This window comes from Podarcis filfolensis (assembly GCF_964270895.1).
Source record: "Podarcis filfolensis genome assembly, chromosome: 8".
Taxonomy (NCBI): Eukaryota; Metazoa; Chordata; class Lepidosauria; order Squamata; family Lacertidae; genus Podarcis; species Podarcis filfolensis.
Window position 1 is genome coordinate 10,375,509 of NC_139611.1, and position 13,330 is coordinate 10,388,838.

At 50.5% G+C, this 13,330-nt stretch overlaps 1 protein-coding gene across 7 annotated transcripts in view; it reads right to left on the minus strand.

Annotated features, from left to right (window-relative positions):
* Nucleotides 1–13,330, minus strand: part of LOC310769694 (uncharacterized protein) — a 50,383-nt gene that overhangs the window by 19,808 nt on the left and 17,245 nt on the right. For 3 of the 7 annotated variants that reach the window (XM_083629261.1, XM_083629256.1, XM_083629257.1), the window contains exons 7-13: nucleotides 12,413–12,510; nucleotides 9,420–9,606; nucleotides 7,841–8,022; nucleotides 6,063–6,219; nucleotides 5,349–5,562; nucleotides 2,408–2,691; nucleotides 472–724 (exon numbers count right to left, since the gene is read on the minus strand). In XM_083629261.1, coding sequence (XP_083485387.1) covers nucleotides 472–724; nucleotides 2,408–2,691; nucleotides 5,349–5,562; nucleotides 6,063–6,219; nucleotides 7,841–8,022; nucleotides 9,420–9,606; nucleotides 12,413–12,510 — 1,375 coding nt within the window. The remainder of the gene's footprint in view (nucleotides 1–471; nucleotides 725–2,407; nucleotides 2,692–5,348; nucleotides 5,563–6,062; nucleotides 6,220–7,840; nucleotides 8,023–9,419; nucleotides 9,607–12,412; nucleotides 12,511–13,330) is intronic. The other 4 variants (XM_083629259.1, XM_083629260.1, XM_083629258.1 and 1 more) reach the window with 3 other exon arrangements.

The following is a 13,330-nucleotide window of genomic DNA, read 5'->3' on the forward strand; positions in this document are numbered from 1 at the left end:
GATGTTTTATTGTGTTTTTAGTATTCTGTTGGAAGCCGCCCAGAGTGGCTGGGGAAACTCAGTCAGATGGGCGGGGTATAAATAATACATTACAGTGGTACCTCAGGTTAAGAACTTAATTCGTTCTGGAGGTCCGTTCTTAACCTGAAACTGTTCTTAACCTGAAGCACCACTTTAGCTAATGGGGCCTCCCGCTGCCGCCGCACAGCAAAGTTCTTAACCAGAGGTACTATTTCTGGGTTAGCGGAGTCTGTATCCTGAAGCGTCTTCACCCTGAGGTACCACTGTATTATTATTATTATTATTATTATTATTATTATTATTCCCATAAGGGGCATCTGGTCATCCACTGTGGGAACAGGATGCTGGGCGAGATGGGCGTCATCCAGCAGGCTCCTCTTACGTTCTTGTTCAAGCCCTGGAACCCCAGATACCAGCCACCTGCGAAACCCTCCACCACCCCCAGCTCACCTGGCTGACGGAGCTAAAACGCAGAGCCCAGGACCCCCTGATAGCTTTCCTCCATCGCCACGTCGCCCCGTACCCCGCCAGTCTCCGCCGTGGGCGTTCGTCTTTCCGTCGCCGCTCAGCTCTCAGGAACTCCGCCTTCCACCTCCCGAAGGAGGACGCCAGAAAACGCTGCCCCCTGGCCCTCTCCAAGCATGCTAGAGTCGTGCGCCACGTAGAAAAGCGGGCGGCTGCCGCGGACCAGGAAGTGAAAGCCCTGGTGAATTTCATATAGAAAAAGGGATGAAAGAACCTATCCATTTCCATTAGTCATCTTCCCAATCTTAACTATCCTCATCTGTAATTTAAACAGGCCATCAACAACCAAGTGTAAATTTCTCCTTACAGACGCATTTTTTGCAATTTTGCCCTAATGTGTGCATTTTTTAAATACAAAGCAAGGGACGCGGGTGGTGCTGTGGGTTAAACCACAGAGCCTAGGACTTGCCGATCAGAAGGTCGGCGGTTTGAATCCCCGCGACGGGGTGAGCTCCCATTGCTCGGTCCCTGCTCCTGCCAACCTAGCAGTTCGAAAGGACATCAAAGTGCAAGTAGATAAATAGGTACCGCTCCGGCGGGAAGGTAAACGGCGTTTCCGTGCGCTGCTCTGGTTCGCCAGAAGCGGCTTAGTCATGCTGGCCACATGACCCGGAAGCTGTACACTGGCTGCCTCGGCCAATAAAGCGAGATGAGCGCCGCAACCCCAGAGTCGGCCACGACTGGACCTAATGGTCAGGGGTCCCTTTACCTTTAATGTTCCCTAATGTTGTTGGAAGTTTAGGTGCAACTCAGGGGTTTGCATGGGGCTTAAGCAGATAGAGTGAGAGACCTCCAGATTCTCAGACTATCCCTTTACTTTCAACCTCTATGCTGATTCTCTCTACCCTTTGAAGTTTTTACTGATACATTTTACGTCGCTCCGTTTAAATTTCTTCCTCCCCTGTCACCCTTCCTCTGGACCTCAATGTACTTCTAGGTAGTTTCTTGGTTTCTCCAGCTGGAGAGCTAGGACTATAAACAATGTACAGTGGTATCTCGGAAGTCGAACGGAATCCATTCCGGAAGTCCGTTCAACTTCCAAAACATTCAGAAACCAAGGCGAGGCTTCCAATTGGCTGCAGGAAGCTCCTGCAGCCAATCAGAAGCCCCGGCGGACATTTGGATTCCAAAGAACGTTCGCAAACCGGAACACTCACTTTTGGGTTTGCGGCATTCGGGAGCCAAAATGTTCGACTCGCAAGGCATTTGGGATCCAAGGTACGACTGTACTTCCCTAAACAAACACAAATTTATACCGAGTCTCAGCCTGAATGCCTTCCAATAAACGGAATCCCTGCTTGCTCAAAGCAAGGATTCAGCTCACTAAAGGTGATTTCTGCGGTTGCATGCAAAATCTGTACATTAACAAATATAATACATCTTTGGATGCCTTTTTTTTTACTAATAAATGCATTTTAATGCGTTTCTCTAACCCGGCATTTGCATTTCTTTTACTTGCCTGGAGAACTGCATTGCAAAATTCGGAGAAAGGCAAATGTCAAAGGAAGGCTGAATTTTGGTCCCCGTATCATTGAAAAAAATTGTGAATTAGGTAGATTCGCCTTCGAAGGCAAACTGCATCAGATTTTGCCCCCATCCTTCATTGTCCAAGACCAGGGGTCAGCAAGGTTTACCTTGCCTGGGCCAGTCCACTCCAGCGGAGATTCCTCCCTGGGCCAGATCGTGCACACACATGTGATTTCCGGTGCCGTGGAAGCGAGTCCCTGCGTCACGCTGCTTTAGTGCAGCGCGTGGGGACTCGCCGAGCGGGCGGCTCGGTTCGGGGACCAGTTAAACAACCCCCGTGGGCCGCTTGTGGCCCATGGGCCTTAGGTTGCTGACCCCTGGCCAAGACTCTTACCTGGAGAGGAGAGCCCGCTTGCGGTGTTGCTCTGCCTTCAGGTTCTGCACAGTCCTGGCCGACCAAAACGCAAAGCATTTTGCCAGCAGCTGCCTCCGATTCTGGGTGTGGCCATAACCCACAGGGAACGGCGCTTGCATGAGGAGATCTGCAGCAGCGAGATCTTGCGACTCACTGGAGAAATGGCTGGGAGATGGGGAGCCATGATGAGGAAGGTGCCCCGAGTCTTCAATCGTCAACGACGAGGAGATGCTAGCCTGGCTACCGTCCTCCGAGCTGCGTTCCTATTCCCAGTCATGAAATGACAGAAGTATTAATTTTGTGCTTCTAAATGCTTGTTTATTTAAGATTATATACAGAGAGAGTGAGTCTCTACTGCTAGTCCTACTTGGAAGAGACCCACTGAATAATAATAATAATAATAATAATAATAATAATAATAATAATAATTTATTATTTATACCCCACCCATCTGGCTGAGTTTCCCCAGCCACTCTGGGCAGCTCCCAATCAAGTGTTAAAAACAGTACAGCGTTAAATATTAAAAACTTCCCTGAACAGGGCTGCCTTCAGATGTCTTTTAAAGATAGGATAGCTGCTTATTTCCTTCACATCTGAAGGGAGGGCGTTCCACAGGGTGGGCGCCACTACCGAGAAGGCCCTCTCTCTGGTTCCCTGTAGCCTAACTTCTCGCAATGAAGGAACCGCCAGAAGGCCCTCGGCGCTGGACCTCAGTGTCCGGGCTGAACGATGGGGGTGGAGACGCTCCTTCAGGTATACAGGACCGAGGTCGTTTAGGGCTTTAAAGGTCAACACCAGCACTTTGAATGAACTGAAGTTAATGGACATGACTAACATAGGTTCAGTCGTGTCAGTCGGTCTACACTATAGTAGATATGGAGGAGGGGGGAACTGATCCTAGGTCCCACCCAAAGATGTAATAATGGAATACTGAATGGTATAGTTTAATTAAAATATGCAGGGATTTATTATATGAAAAGGGACGCGGGTGGCGCTGTGGTCTAAACCGCAGAGCCTAGGACTTGCCGATCGTAAGGTTGGTGGTTCGAATCCCCGCGACGGGGTGAGCTCCCGTTGCTCGGTCCCTGCTCCTGCCCACCTAGCAGTTCAAAAGCACGTCAAAGTGCAAGTAGATAAATAGGTACCGCTGCAGCGGGAAGGTAAACGGCGTTTCCGTGCGCTGCTCTGGTTTGCCAGAAGTGGCTTAGTCATGCTGGCCACATGACCCGGAAGCTGTACGCCGGCTCCCTCGGCCAGTAAAGCGAGATGAGAGCCACAACCCCAGAGTTGTCCACGACTGGACCTAATGGTCAGGGGTCCCTTTACCTTTATTATATGTAAATTGAACCATGGAAAGAGAAGTCATTGATATTTTAAGGTTGTTTGAATGAACATTCTAAAATGTAAGACAGAAAAACTTAATAAAAATTATTTAAAAAAAAAGGGGGGGGGGCTGATCCTAAACTTCTGCTGCCTCAAGGCTAATATTCATTTGTGAGAAAGGCTGCAGGAGTACATCCCGGGGGTAGGGGTGGGGATCCAAACCTTCTGCCTTGCAAGACATCTTTGGGAGAAGAAAAGGCTCAGGAGTAAACCCTGCAGAAATCCGGAGTGCAGTCCCTAAAATGTTTGGATGGTGCCTTGTACGTCTCCTTCCGGCAACTCCAGCAGCCAAGCTGGTGCCAAAAGTATGGATCTGCTTTCCTTTGGAGCAGATCAGCGATGCTGGGGTGGGGGGTTCTTTTCATCTAGGCAGCCCAGGACCCCCAGACAAGCTACCAAGGGTGGCACCACAGAGAGGTCATTTCCATGCTGCAAACGCAGGAAAACAGCACAGGAGGCAGCAGTTACGAGTTGCCAGCCTCTGCAACCACAGCAGGCGCTGCGATTCTCCAGTGGTTTGACACACACCATTGCCTCTCAAGAAAGATGGATGCCAAGAACTATATGTATGTAGATACTGCAATACCTCAAGGACCACCTCTTCCCGTATGAACCTACCCGGACCCTGAGATCATATTCCAAGGCCCTCCTTCATGTGCCTCCTCCTTGAGAGCTCCGGAGGGTGGCAACGGGGTCTTCTCTGCAGTGGCTCCCCGTCTGTGGAATGCTCTCCCCAGGGAAGTTCACCTGGCGCCTTCGTTACACAACTTCAGACGCCAGGCAAAAACGTTCCTTTTTAACCAGGTCGTTGGTCGACCTGATTGACATCCTATACCCTTTTTAAATGCGGCTCTTTTTTTTTGGGGGGGGGGGGTGTTATTGTTAGAATTCCTGCTTCATGATTGAAGTCATGGGATTGTTGCCTATATGTTTTGACTCCACAAAGTGGGAAGTGATGTTTGTGTTACTGTGTTCCGTGAAGTGGGACTATTGTCCTTTCTCTTTGCTGTCTGATCCTAGAGAGAGAGGCAGCCATGTTGCAGTGCTCCGTGTGTGTTTATATGTAAATAAAGTAGATTAGCCAAAATGCTGAGTTGCTGAGGCCTGTCACGCATGATGCGCAAACTCTGCGGATCCCTAAGCGTGCCGACGTCTGTTGGCATCGGTCGCTGTGATGTTCGGGCAGAAGAAAGCTTTTGAAGCTCCCGAGCAAACGACCAGGAGGGAGGGAACATGCCAGTCGAGTATGTGTCTTTACCAGAGTCCTACTCGAGTGTAGGCAAAGCTCCGGACAGTTATTGGGTTATTGTTATTGTTTTTATTTTATATGTTGTCATCTTTTCTGTGAACTGCTCTGAGACCTCCGGGTTTAGTGCGGTATATAAATTCAATCAATCAATCAATCAATCAATCAATCGTGTGTGGGTAGATGTGGGTATATCTATCTATCTGCCGCCCCTGCTTGTTCCTCTCCCACCTATGCACCAAAGCATTGGCCCCAGGGTCAGAGGGAAGCCTGTCAGCGAGTTGTCCTCACCTTGTCCAGCGAACCGCTAGAGAGAGGCGGGGCAGGCACGTTGCTATGGAAACCAGAGGATAGGGAAGACTCCTCGGAATCCGGCGCCGCAAGGAGAAGGTCCTCAGCGAGGTCCCCGGGGCCGAGTCCAAGAGGATGCGGGCAGAGGGTCTTCAGGCGCCAGAGCCCAAGAGCTTCTCTCAGCTGCCGCCTTTCCGAGACTCGGCGGAAAGCGCTGTAAGGGAAAGACCTTTGTGAGCTTTCGGAGAAAAGTACAGTGGTACCTCGGGTTAAGTACTTAATTCGTTCTGGAGGTCCTTTCTTAACCTGAAACTGTTCTTAACCTGAAGCACCACTTTAGCTAATGGGGCCTCCTGCTGCCGCCGCGCCTCCGGAGCACAATATGTCCCCAAAATAACTGGTATGGGAAGGAGGAAGATCCTGCCAGGGCCTTTTGCCTACTCCAGAAAGAAAAAGTAAACAAAAACTTTCTGCAGCCAGAATCCTGCAACTTCCCATACGGCTAGACGTGGGAGGGGGAAACCAGTCCCTCGGAAACCGGATTCAGCCACCTCTCTCTGGCTTCCAAAATTTCGCCCTCTATCAATGAGGACTAGAAGCTTGCTTTTTCAAAACAACAACGAAACATGAAAGCTGTGGTTTGGATACAGAAAGACCTCCCTGTGCCTGTTACCCCTGATTTCTTTGCTCTTAGGTCAGGGTCTGAGCGCTTACGTCGCCCGCTGGGATTCCCGCCACCTCAATTCCCAAGTCCGGAACGCCTGCTGCAATGTCAATGCACGGTAGAAGTCGTCCAGAGCGTCGGCGCCACTCTTTTGGGACCACCTCGCTTGGGCTGCAGGAACCTTTTCAGCTGTATCCATGTTCCCTGCTTATTTAAGTGCGGGAGGGAGAGAGAAAAAAAAAAGCATTTAGAAGGAATTTCAAGCATAGCTGTCAACCGCCCCTTATTTGGCGGGAAAGTCCCTTATCCCAGCGCCGTGTCCCGCTGCTGTCTTATTGATGATGTCCCTTAAATTTCCCAGGTTTCAAAGGAAGCAGCTCCTCTCCCTCCCTCCCTACCGGCCAGTGTGGTGTAGTGGTTAAGAGCGGTAGACTCCTAATCTGGGGAACCGGGTTCGCGTCTCCGCTCCTCCACATGCATCTGCTGGGTGACCTTGGGCCAGTCACACTTCTTTGAAGTCTCTCAGCCCCACTCACCTCACAGAGTGTTTGTTGTGGGGGAGGAAGGGAAAGGAGAATGTTAGCCGCTTTGAGACTCCTTAAAGGGAGTGAAAGGCGGGATATCAAATCCAAACTCTTCTTCTTCTTCTTCTTATTTTCAAATCTGTAAGTTGACAGCTATGATTTCAAGTACAGGGGACGCTCGGTTTGCAAACATGATCTGTGCGGGAGGCACGTTCGCAACCCGCAGCGCCGCGTCTGCGCACGCGCGGGTTGCACTTCTGCGCACGCACAAAGTGTGATTTAGTGCTTCTGCGCATGCGCCGAAACCCGGAAGTAACCCGTTCCAGTATTTCCGGGTTTGGCGCGGTGCGTAACCCGAAGACGCGCAACCTGAAGTGTCTGTAACCCGAGGTATGACTGTACACAAATGATGAGGTTTTTCTAAACTTCCAGAAAGGCGCACTGGGAGCAGCTCAGTGGTAGAGCAGCTGCTTTGCATGCAGAAGGTTGCAGGTTTAAATCCCGGCGTCTCCAGGGAAATCTGGAAACCCTGCAGAGCTGCTGCCAGCCAGTGTGGGCAACACTCAGCTAGATCATAGCTGTCAACCGTCCCTTATTTGGCGGGAAAGTCCCTTATCCCAGCGCCGTGTCCTGCTGCTGTCCCTTATTGATGATGTCCCTTAAATTTCCCGGGTTTCAAAGGAAGCAGCTCCTCTCCCTCCCTCCCTGCCAGCCAGGGAGGAGGGAGGCTCCAACTGTGTTGCTTGGCTGCGTTGCTCACCCAATAAGGAGTCTAAGAACGACTGGGGGGTGGAGCTTGCATGCCTTGTGCCGATCAAATCGGCCGCATTGCCTGGGGACTGGTCTTTGCTCAGCGCTTCCCAGCAGAGAGCTGACGGTGGTTTTCCTTGCTGCATCCCCTTTGCCGGGTTGCTGCGCTGTGGGGACCACCGCTTGAGGCTTCGTTTGGCTGCTGGCTGGGCTTTCTGCCTTTGGCTTGGAGGGGCTCAGAAGGTGAACATACCTGTACTCTGAAAATCCCTTATTTTGGCTGCAGATCCCTTATTTTCGAGGCCTTATTTTCAAATCTGTAAGTTGACAGCTATGAGCTAGATGGAACAAGGACCTTTCCTTGTAGCTTTCCTAATGACAGCCAGCCCTTTATTCAAAACCATGAGGACTAGAATCTCAGTTCATTTTTTTAGGGGGAGGCTGTGGCTCAGGAAGAGGGACCTCTCTCTGAAACCCCAAAGAGATGCTGCCAGTCAGTGCAGGCAATCTTGAGGAAGTTGGACCCGATGGCCTGACTTTGCTACGGTTCTCACCGTGGGCTCTCTTCCGCTTCAAGTCCCACAGCTCCAGCAGAGTCTTTCTGGCCTTTTCCCGGACTTGCAACATCAGGGCCCATTGATGGAAATGCACCCTCAGCGATTCGAGCCGCAGGCCTTCCCTGCTGTGCCTGCACAGCGCCTCCCGGTCGGTGACAGACTTCCAGGCCTGGAAACAGCTTGAGGGGGGTGGGAAAAGCAACAGAACGTCTTAGGAAGAGTCTGGCAGCAGGATCAGGCCGTCATGGCCCAGCCTCCAGCTGCCCACGGTGGCAACACTGCCCACTTGCGATTCTTCCCGGTGACCTGCTTCTGACAGGGGAGGTGGGCGAAGGGGAATTCAAAGGCAAATGGCCTTCTGGGACAGCCACCGCTCTGCAGGCTTGTTGTGAAGGTCGCAGAGCAGCATCGTGGGATGCCAATACTGACCCACCTTGGCTCCCAGTACGTTTCCAAGCACAATTCAAAGTGTTGGTGCTGATCTTTAAAGCCCTAAACGGCCTCGGTCCAGTGTATCTGAAGGAGCATCTCCATCCCCATCGTTCAGCCCGGACGCTGAGGTCCAGCGCCAAGGGCCTTCTGGCGGTTCCCTCACTGCGAGAAGCCAAGTTACAGGGAACCAGGCAGAGGGCCTTCTCGGTAGTGGCGCCCTCCCTGTGGAACACCCTCCCACCAGATGTCAAAGAGAACAACAACTACCAGACTTTTAGAAGACATCTGAAGGCAGCCCTGTTTAGGGAAGCTTTTAAGATTTGGTGTATTGCGGTATTTTAATATTTTGTTAGGGACGCGGGTGGCGCAGTAGGTTAAACCACAGAGCCTAGGGCTTGCCGATCAGAAGGTCGGTGGTTCGAATCCCTGTGACGGGGTGAGCTCCCGTTGCTCAGTCCCTGCTCCTTCCAACCTAGTAGTTCAAAAGCACGTCAAAGTGGAAGTAGATAAATAGGTACCACTCCGGCGGGAAGGTAAACGGCGTTTCTGTGCACTGCTCTGGTTCGCCAGAAGCGGCTGAGTCATGCTGGCCACATGACCCGGAAGCTGTACGCCGGCTCCCTCAGCCGATAAAGTGAGATGAGCGCCGCAACCCCAGAGTCAGCCACGACTGGACCTAAATCGTCAGGGGTCCCTTTACCTTTAATATTTTGTTGGAAGCTGCCCAGAGTGGCTGGGGAGGCCCAGCCAGATGGGCGGGGTATAAACTATTATTATTATTATTATTATTATTATTATGGTTGCTGTGAAAACTGCAGGGCACCAAACACTGGCCTCCCTTGCAAGGCTCTTGTGAAGAATGCAGAGCACCCTCTTGCAAACTAATCATGCAAAGACGTAGAGCAGCATTGCGTGATGCTAATGCGGTGTTTCGGAAACTTGGGTCTCCAGGCTGTTTTGGAACTACAATTCCTGCTAGCTAGGGATGATGGGAGTTGTAGTCCAAAAACAGCCAGAGACTTGAGGTTGGGAAACACTGTGCTAATGCAAACCTACCCCAGAAAGTTGTCGCAAAGAGGTAAGGAACGTAAGGCGCGACCAAGAAGCCCACATATAAAAATTATCATCATCGTGCTCAGCTCACCGGCTCAGCAGCCCTCTCTGCACCTGAGCCAATAGCGGCAGGATCCGCCGGGCTGCCCTGTAGCGGGAACGCCAAGCCTCAAACGCGCTCACCAGCCTCTTTTTCTCCAGAAGGGCGAGAGCCTCCTGGGCGCGAATCTCCTCTTTCTCCAGACGCTCCTTCTGAAGGCGCCACAATCTGAAAGCTGCTGCGTTGCAGGGGAAAAGAGGGGGGGGGAGACATCAGAGGTGAGGAGAGCGCCAGGTGGGTAGATTTTCGTTTCCAAGCACAATTCAAAGTGTTGGTGCTGACCTTTAAAGCCCTAAACGGCCTCGGCCCAGTATACCTGAAGGAGCATCTCCACCCCCATCGTTCTGCCCGGATGCTGAGGTCCAGCGCTGAGAGCCTTCTGGTGGTTCCCTCGCTGTGAGAAGCGAGGTTACAGGGAACCAAGCAGAGGGCCTTCTCGGTGGTGGCGCCTGCCCTATGGAACGTACTCCCACCAGATGTCAAAGAGAAGAACAACTACCAGACTTTTAGAAGACATCTGAAGGCAGCCCTGTTTAGGGAAGCTTTTAATGTTTAACAGACCACTGTATTTTAATATTTTGTTGGAAGCCGCCCAGAGTGGCTGGGGAAACCCAGCTAGATGAGCGGGGTATAAATAATAAAGTATTATTATTATTATTACAGTGGTACCTCTGGTTAAGTATTTAATTCGTTCCGGAGGTCCGTTCTTAACCTGAAACTGTACTTAACCTGAAGCACCACTTTAGCTAATGGGGTCTCCTGCTGCCACCACGCCACCACCGGAGCACGATCTCTGTTCTCATCCTGAAGCAAAGTTCTTAACCCGAGGTACTATTTCTGGGTTAGCGGAGTCTGTAACCTGAAGCATCTGTAACCTGAAGCGTATGTAACCCGAGGTACCACTGAATTTTCTAAGCTTGGGGCAAATACTCTGCGTGCTGTAAGAATGCCTAAGAAAACCTCTTGCGGCCCCATGAGTGGGGAATGCTTTTTCAGCCCGGGGGCCGTATTCCTTTCTGAGGGCCATTGGTTGGTGGAGCCCGAGGCACAAACGGGCGGAGCAATGGAGGTAGCAATTCTTGAACTGCAGCGGGTTGGACTGGATGACCTTTGGGGGTCCCTTCCAAATCCACAAATCTATAAAATTTTATCTGAGGGATCAGAGTACAAGGGCACATCCCCATCGTACACAAACACTCCAGGAGGGTGTGAAACAGGGCTAGTAAAAGGTGTGGTTATGGGGAGTTTTGGGGGGGGGACTGGAGGGTCACTTTTGGCCTCCAAACCTGAGTTTCACCCACCCCGATCTACGCAAACAAGTAGTCCAGGGGGAGAACTTCTGAAACGACAATGGGATATTAGCTTCGCCCGAGGCATGATAGATGGCAAGTGACGGCTGGGGATAGACGTAACATTTTAGAAGGACAGGAAGGAACACCACAGACAGAATAATTGTCACAAACAGAAGGAATAAGGATATAGTTTGAATGCTTCACCTATGGGTTTATAAATCATTTAATGTGTCAAGACGAATGAATGTCGTTAATACTGCAGTTGTCGTACAAGGGATTATTTTGACTGGAATGTAATGGAGATGAACAAGATTTTGGAACGTGGAAACAAAGCAAATCACCAAACCATCCATTCTAGCACGCGGGAGGTCACCCAAATTATATAATTTGGCATCCGAATGGCTGGGATTAGTAATTGCATTATAATTCGGCACTGTTATAATGAGGTTACCATTGGATTATTCTAATAAACTAATAAAAATTATTGAATTTTTAAAAAAAGTAGTCCTGGGGGATCTCAAAGCTTGCAGAAGTATAAAATATCTGAGGTTGAGGTGTGGGTGGGGGGAATTAAGGGAGGGAGAAGCCCCCCCCCCAGCAGCCCATGGAGGATGGAGCATGCTCAGTGGTCCACTGTCGCCATCAGTGGGGCGAATGGAACGGAACACCTTGGGAAAGGGTGTGGCTGGCAGAGCAGGCATTCTGCACAGAGTGCGTCCCCGCTTCAAGCTTCCCAACTGAAGTGAAGGACATGAGGCGGGAGTTGGTAATGCAGGTGAGCTGTGCACAAGCAAGCTGCCAGCTAGCTCTGCCGAGGCTCTTTTTATTAGCACAATATGCAAAACCAGTCAGATACATTTTGGACTGTGCCCTTTGCACATCTTCCAATCACCCGATCGTGGGGTGGTACAAACTTATTTTGGCACCTGTTTCCACCGCATCACTTTCCCCTTGCACAATGTATAACGAAGGGGACAAAGGTCATAGAAAGGGCAAGGCAGACCACTGAGAAAGCCAAAGGTTAGATAGAGGGCATGATGTTCAGACAGCTGTGGCTTGTCTGCGGGTTGAAGTGTGCTCTCTTCCTTCTCTCTCTCTCTCTCTCTCTCTCTCTCTCTCTCTCTCCTTCCTTCTCTCTATCTCTCTCTTTCTTTCTTCTCTCTCTCTCTCTCCCTCTCTCTCCCCCCCTTCCTTATATATATGGGGAGAGAGATATATAAGGAAGAGGGAGAGAGAGAAGAGAGAGAGAGAGAGAGAGAGAGAGAGAGAGAGAGAAGGAAGGGATAGAGTCATATGGAAGGGGGAGAGAGAGAGAGAAATGAGATAAAGAGAGAGAGAGAGAGAGAGAGAGAGAGAGAGAGAGAGAGAGAAAGTAGGGAGAGAGACAGAAGAAAGGGGGAGAAAGAGAGAGAGAAGAGATAAATAGAGAGAAATAGAAAGTAGGGAGAGAGACAGAAGAAAGGGAAAGAAAAAGAGAGAGAGATAGAGAGAGAGAGAGAAGAGAGAGAGAAGAGAGAGAGAGAGTGTAGGGAGAGAGACAGAAGAAAGGGAGAGAGAGAGGAAAAAAAAAGGAAGGGAGAGAGAGAGAGAGGCTTGTCTGCAGGTGGAAGTGTGCTCCACACCCGGCGGCCATTCCTTCCCAACTTATCTCGAGCCACTATATAAGCAGCTGCTCAGGGGCAACCGCCTTACCAGCCAAGCGCCTCACATCCCGTAGAGCCGCGGCCTTTCTGCAGGTCTCGCCCCCTCCCTGCTGGCGACGAAGCTGCGTCCAGAGATTTCCCTCCGCCCTGAAAAAAGGTCGAGATGGAAAGAGGATAAAAGTCTCGACCAGAGAAAAATGGCAGATCAAGTTGATGGATTATGCCGAAATGGCCAAAATGACCGGAAGAATCAGAAATCAGGAAGACCGAAATTTTAATAGGGAATGGGGAAAATTTATAACTTATCTTGAAAACCATTGTAAACAGTTAAAGTCATTAGCAGGATTGGAATATCCCTTGTAGTTTAAGGGTGAATTTTGGATACAATGCAGAGGTAAAAGATTTTGGATTATCATAAAAGATGCAGGAGGAAATGATTGACAATAGGACCCACAAAGGGGAGGAGTCCAGGAGATTCTATGGAATCTTGTTTTTACGTTGTATGTTGGATAAAAGGTAAAGGGACCCCTGACCATCAGGTCCAGTCGTGGCCGACTCTGGGGTTGTGGCGCTCATCTCGCTTTATTGGCCGAGGGAGCCGGCGTACAGCTTCCGGGTCATGTGGCCAGCATGACTAAGCCGCTTCTGGCGAAGCAGAGCAGCGTACGGAAACGCCGTTTACCTTCCCGCCAGAGCGGTACCTATTTATCTACTTGCACTTTGACGGGCTTTCGAACTGCTAGGTTGGCAGGAGCAGGGACTGAGCAACGGGAGCTCACCCCGTCACGGGGATTCGAACCGCCAACCTTCTGATCGGCAAGTCCTAGGCTCTGTGGTTTAACCCACAGCGCCACCTGCGTCCCTCTGTATGTTGGATATGTGACTGTAAATCTGAAAAACCAAATAAATAAATTCAAAAAAGAAAAAAGGCACAGTGGTTCGGTTTATCCTCCCAAAGTGTGTGTCT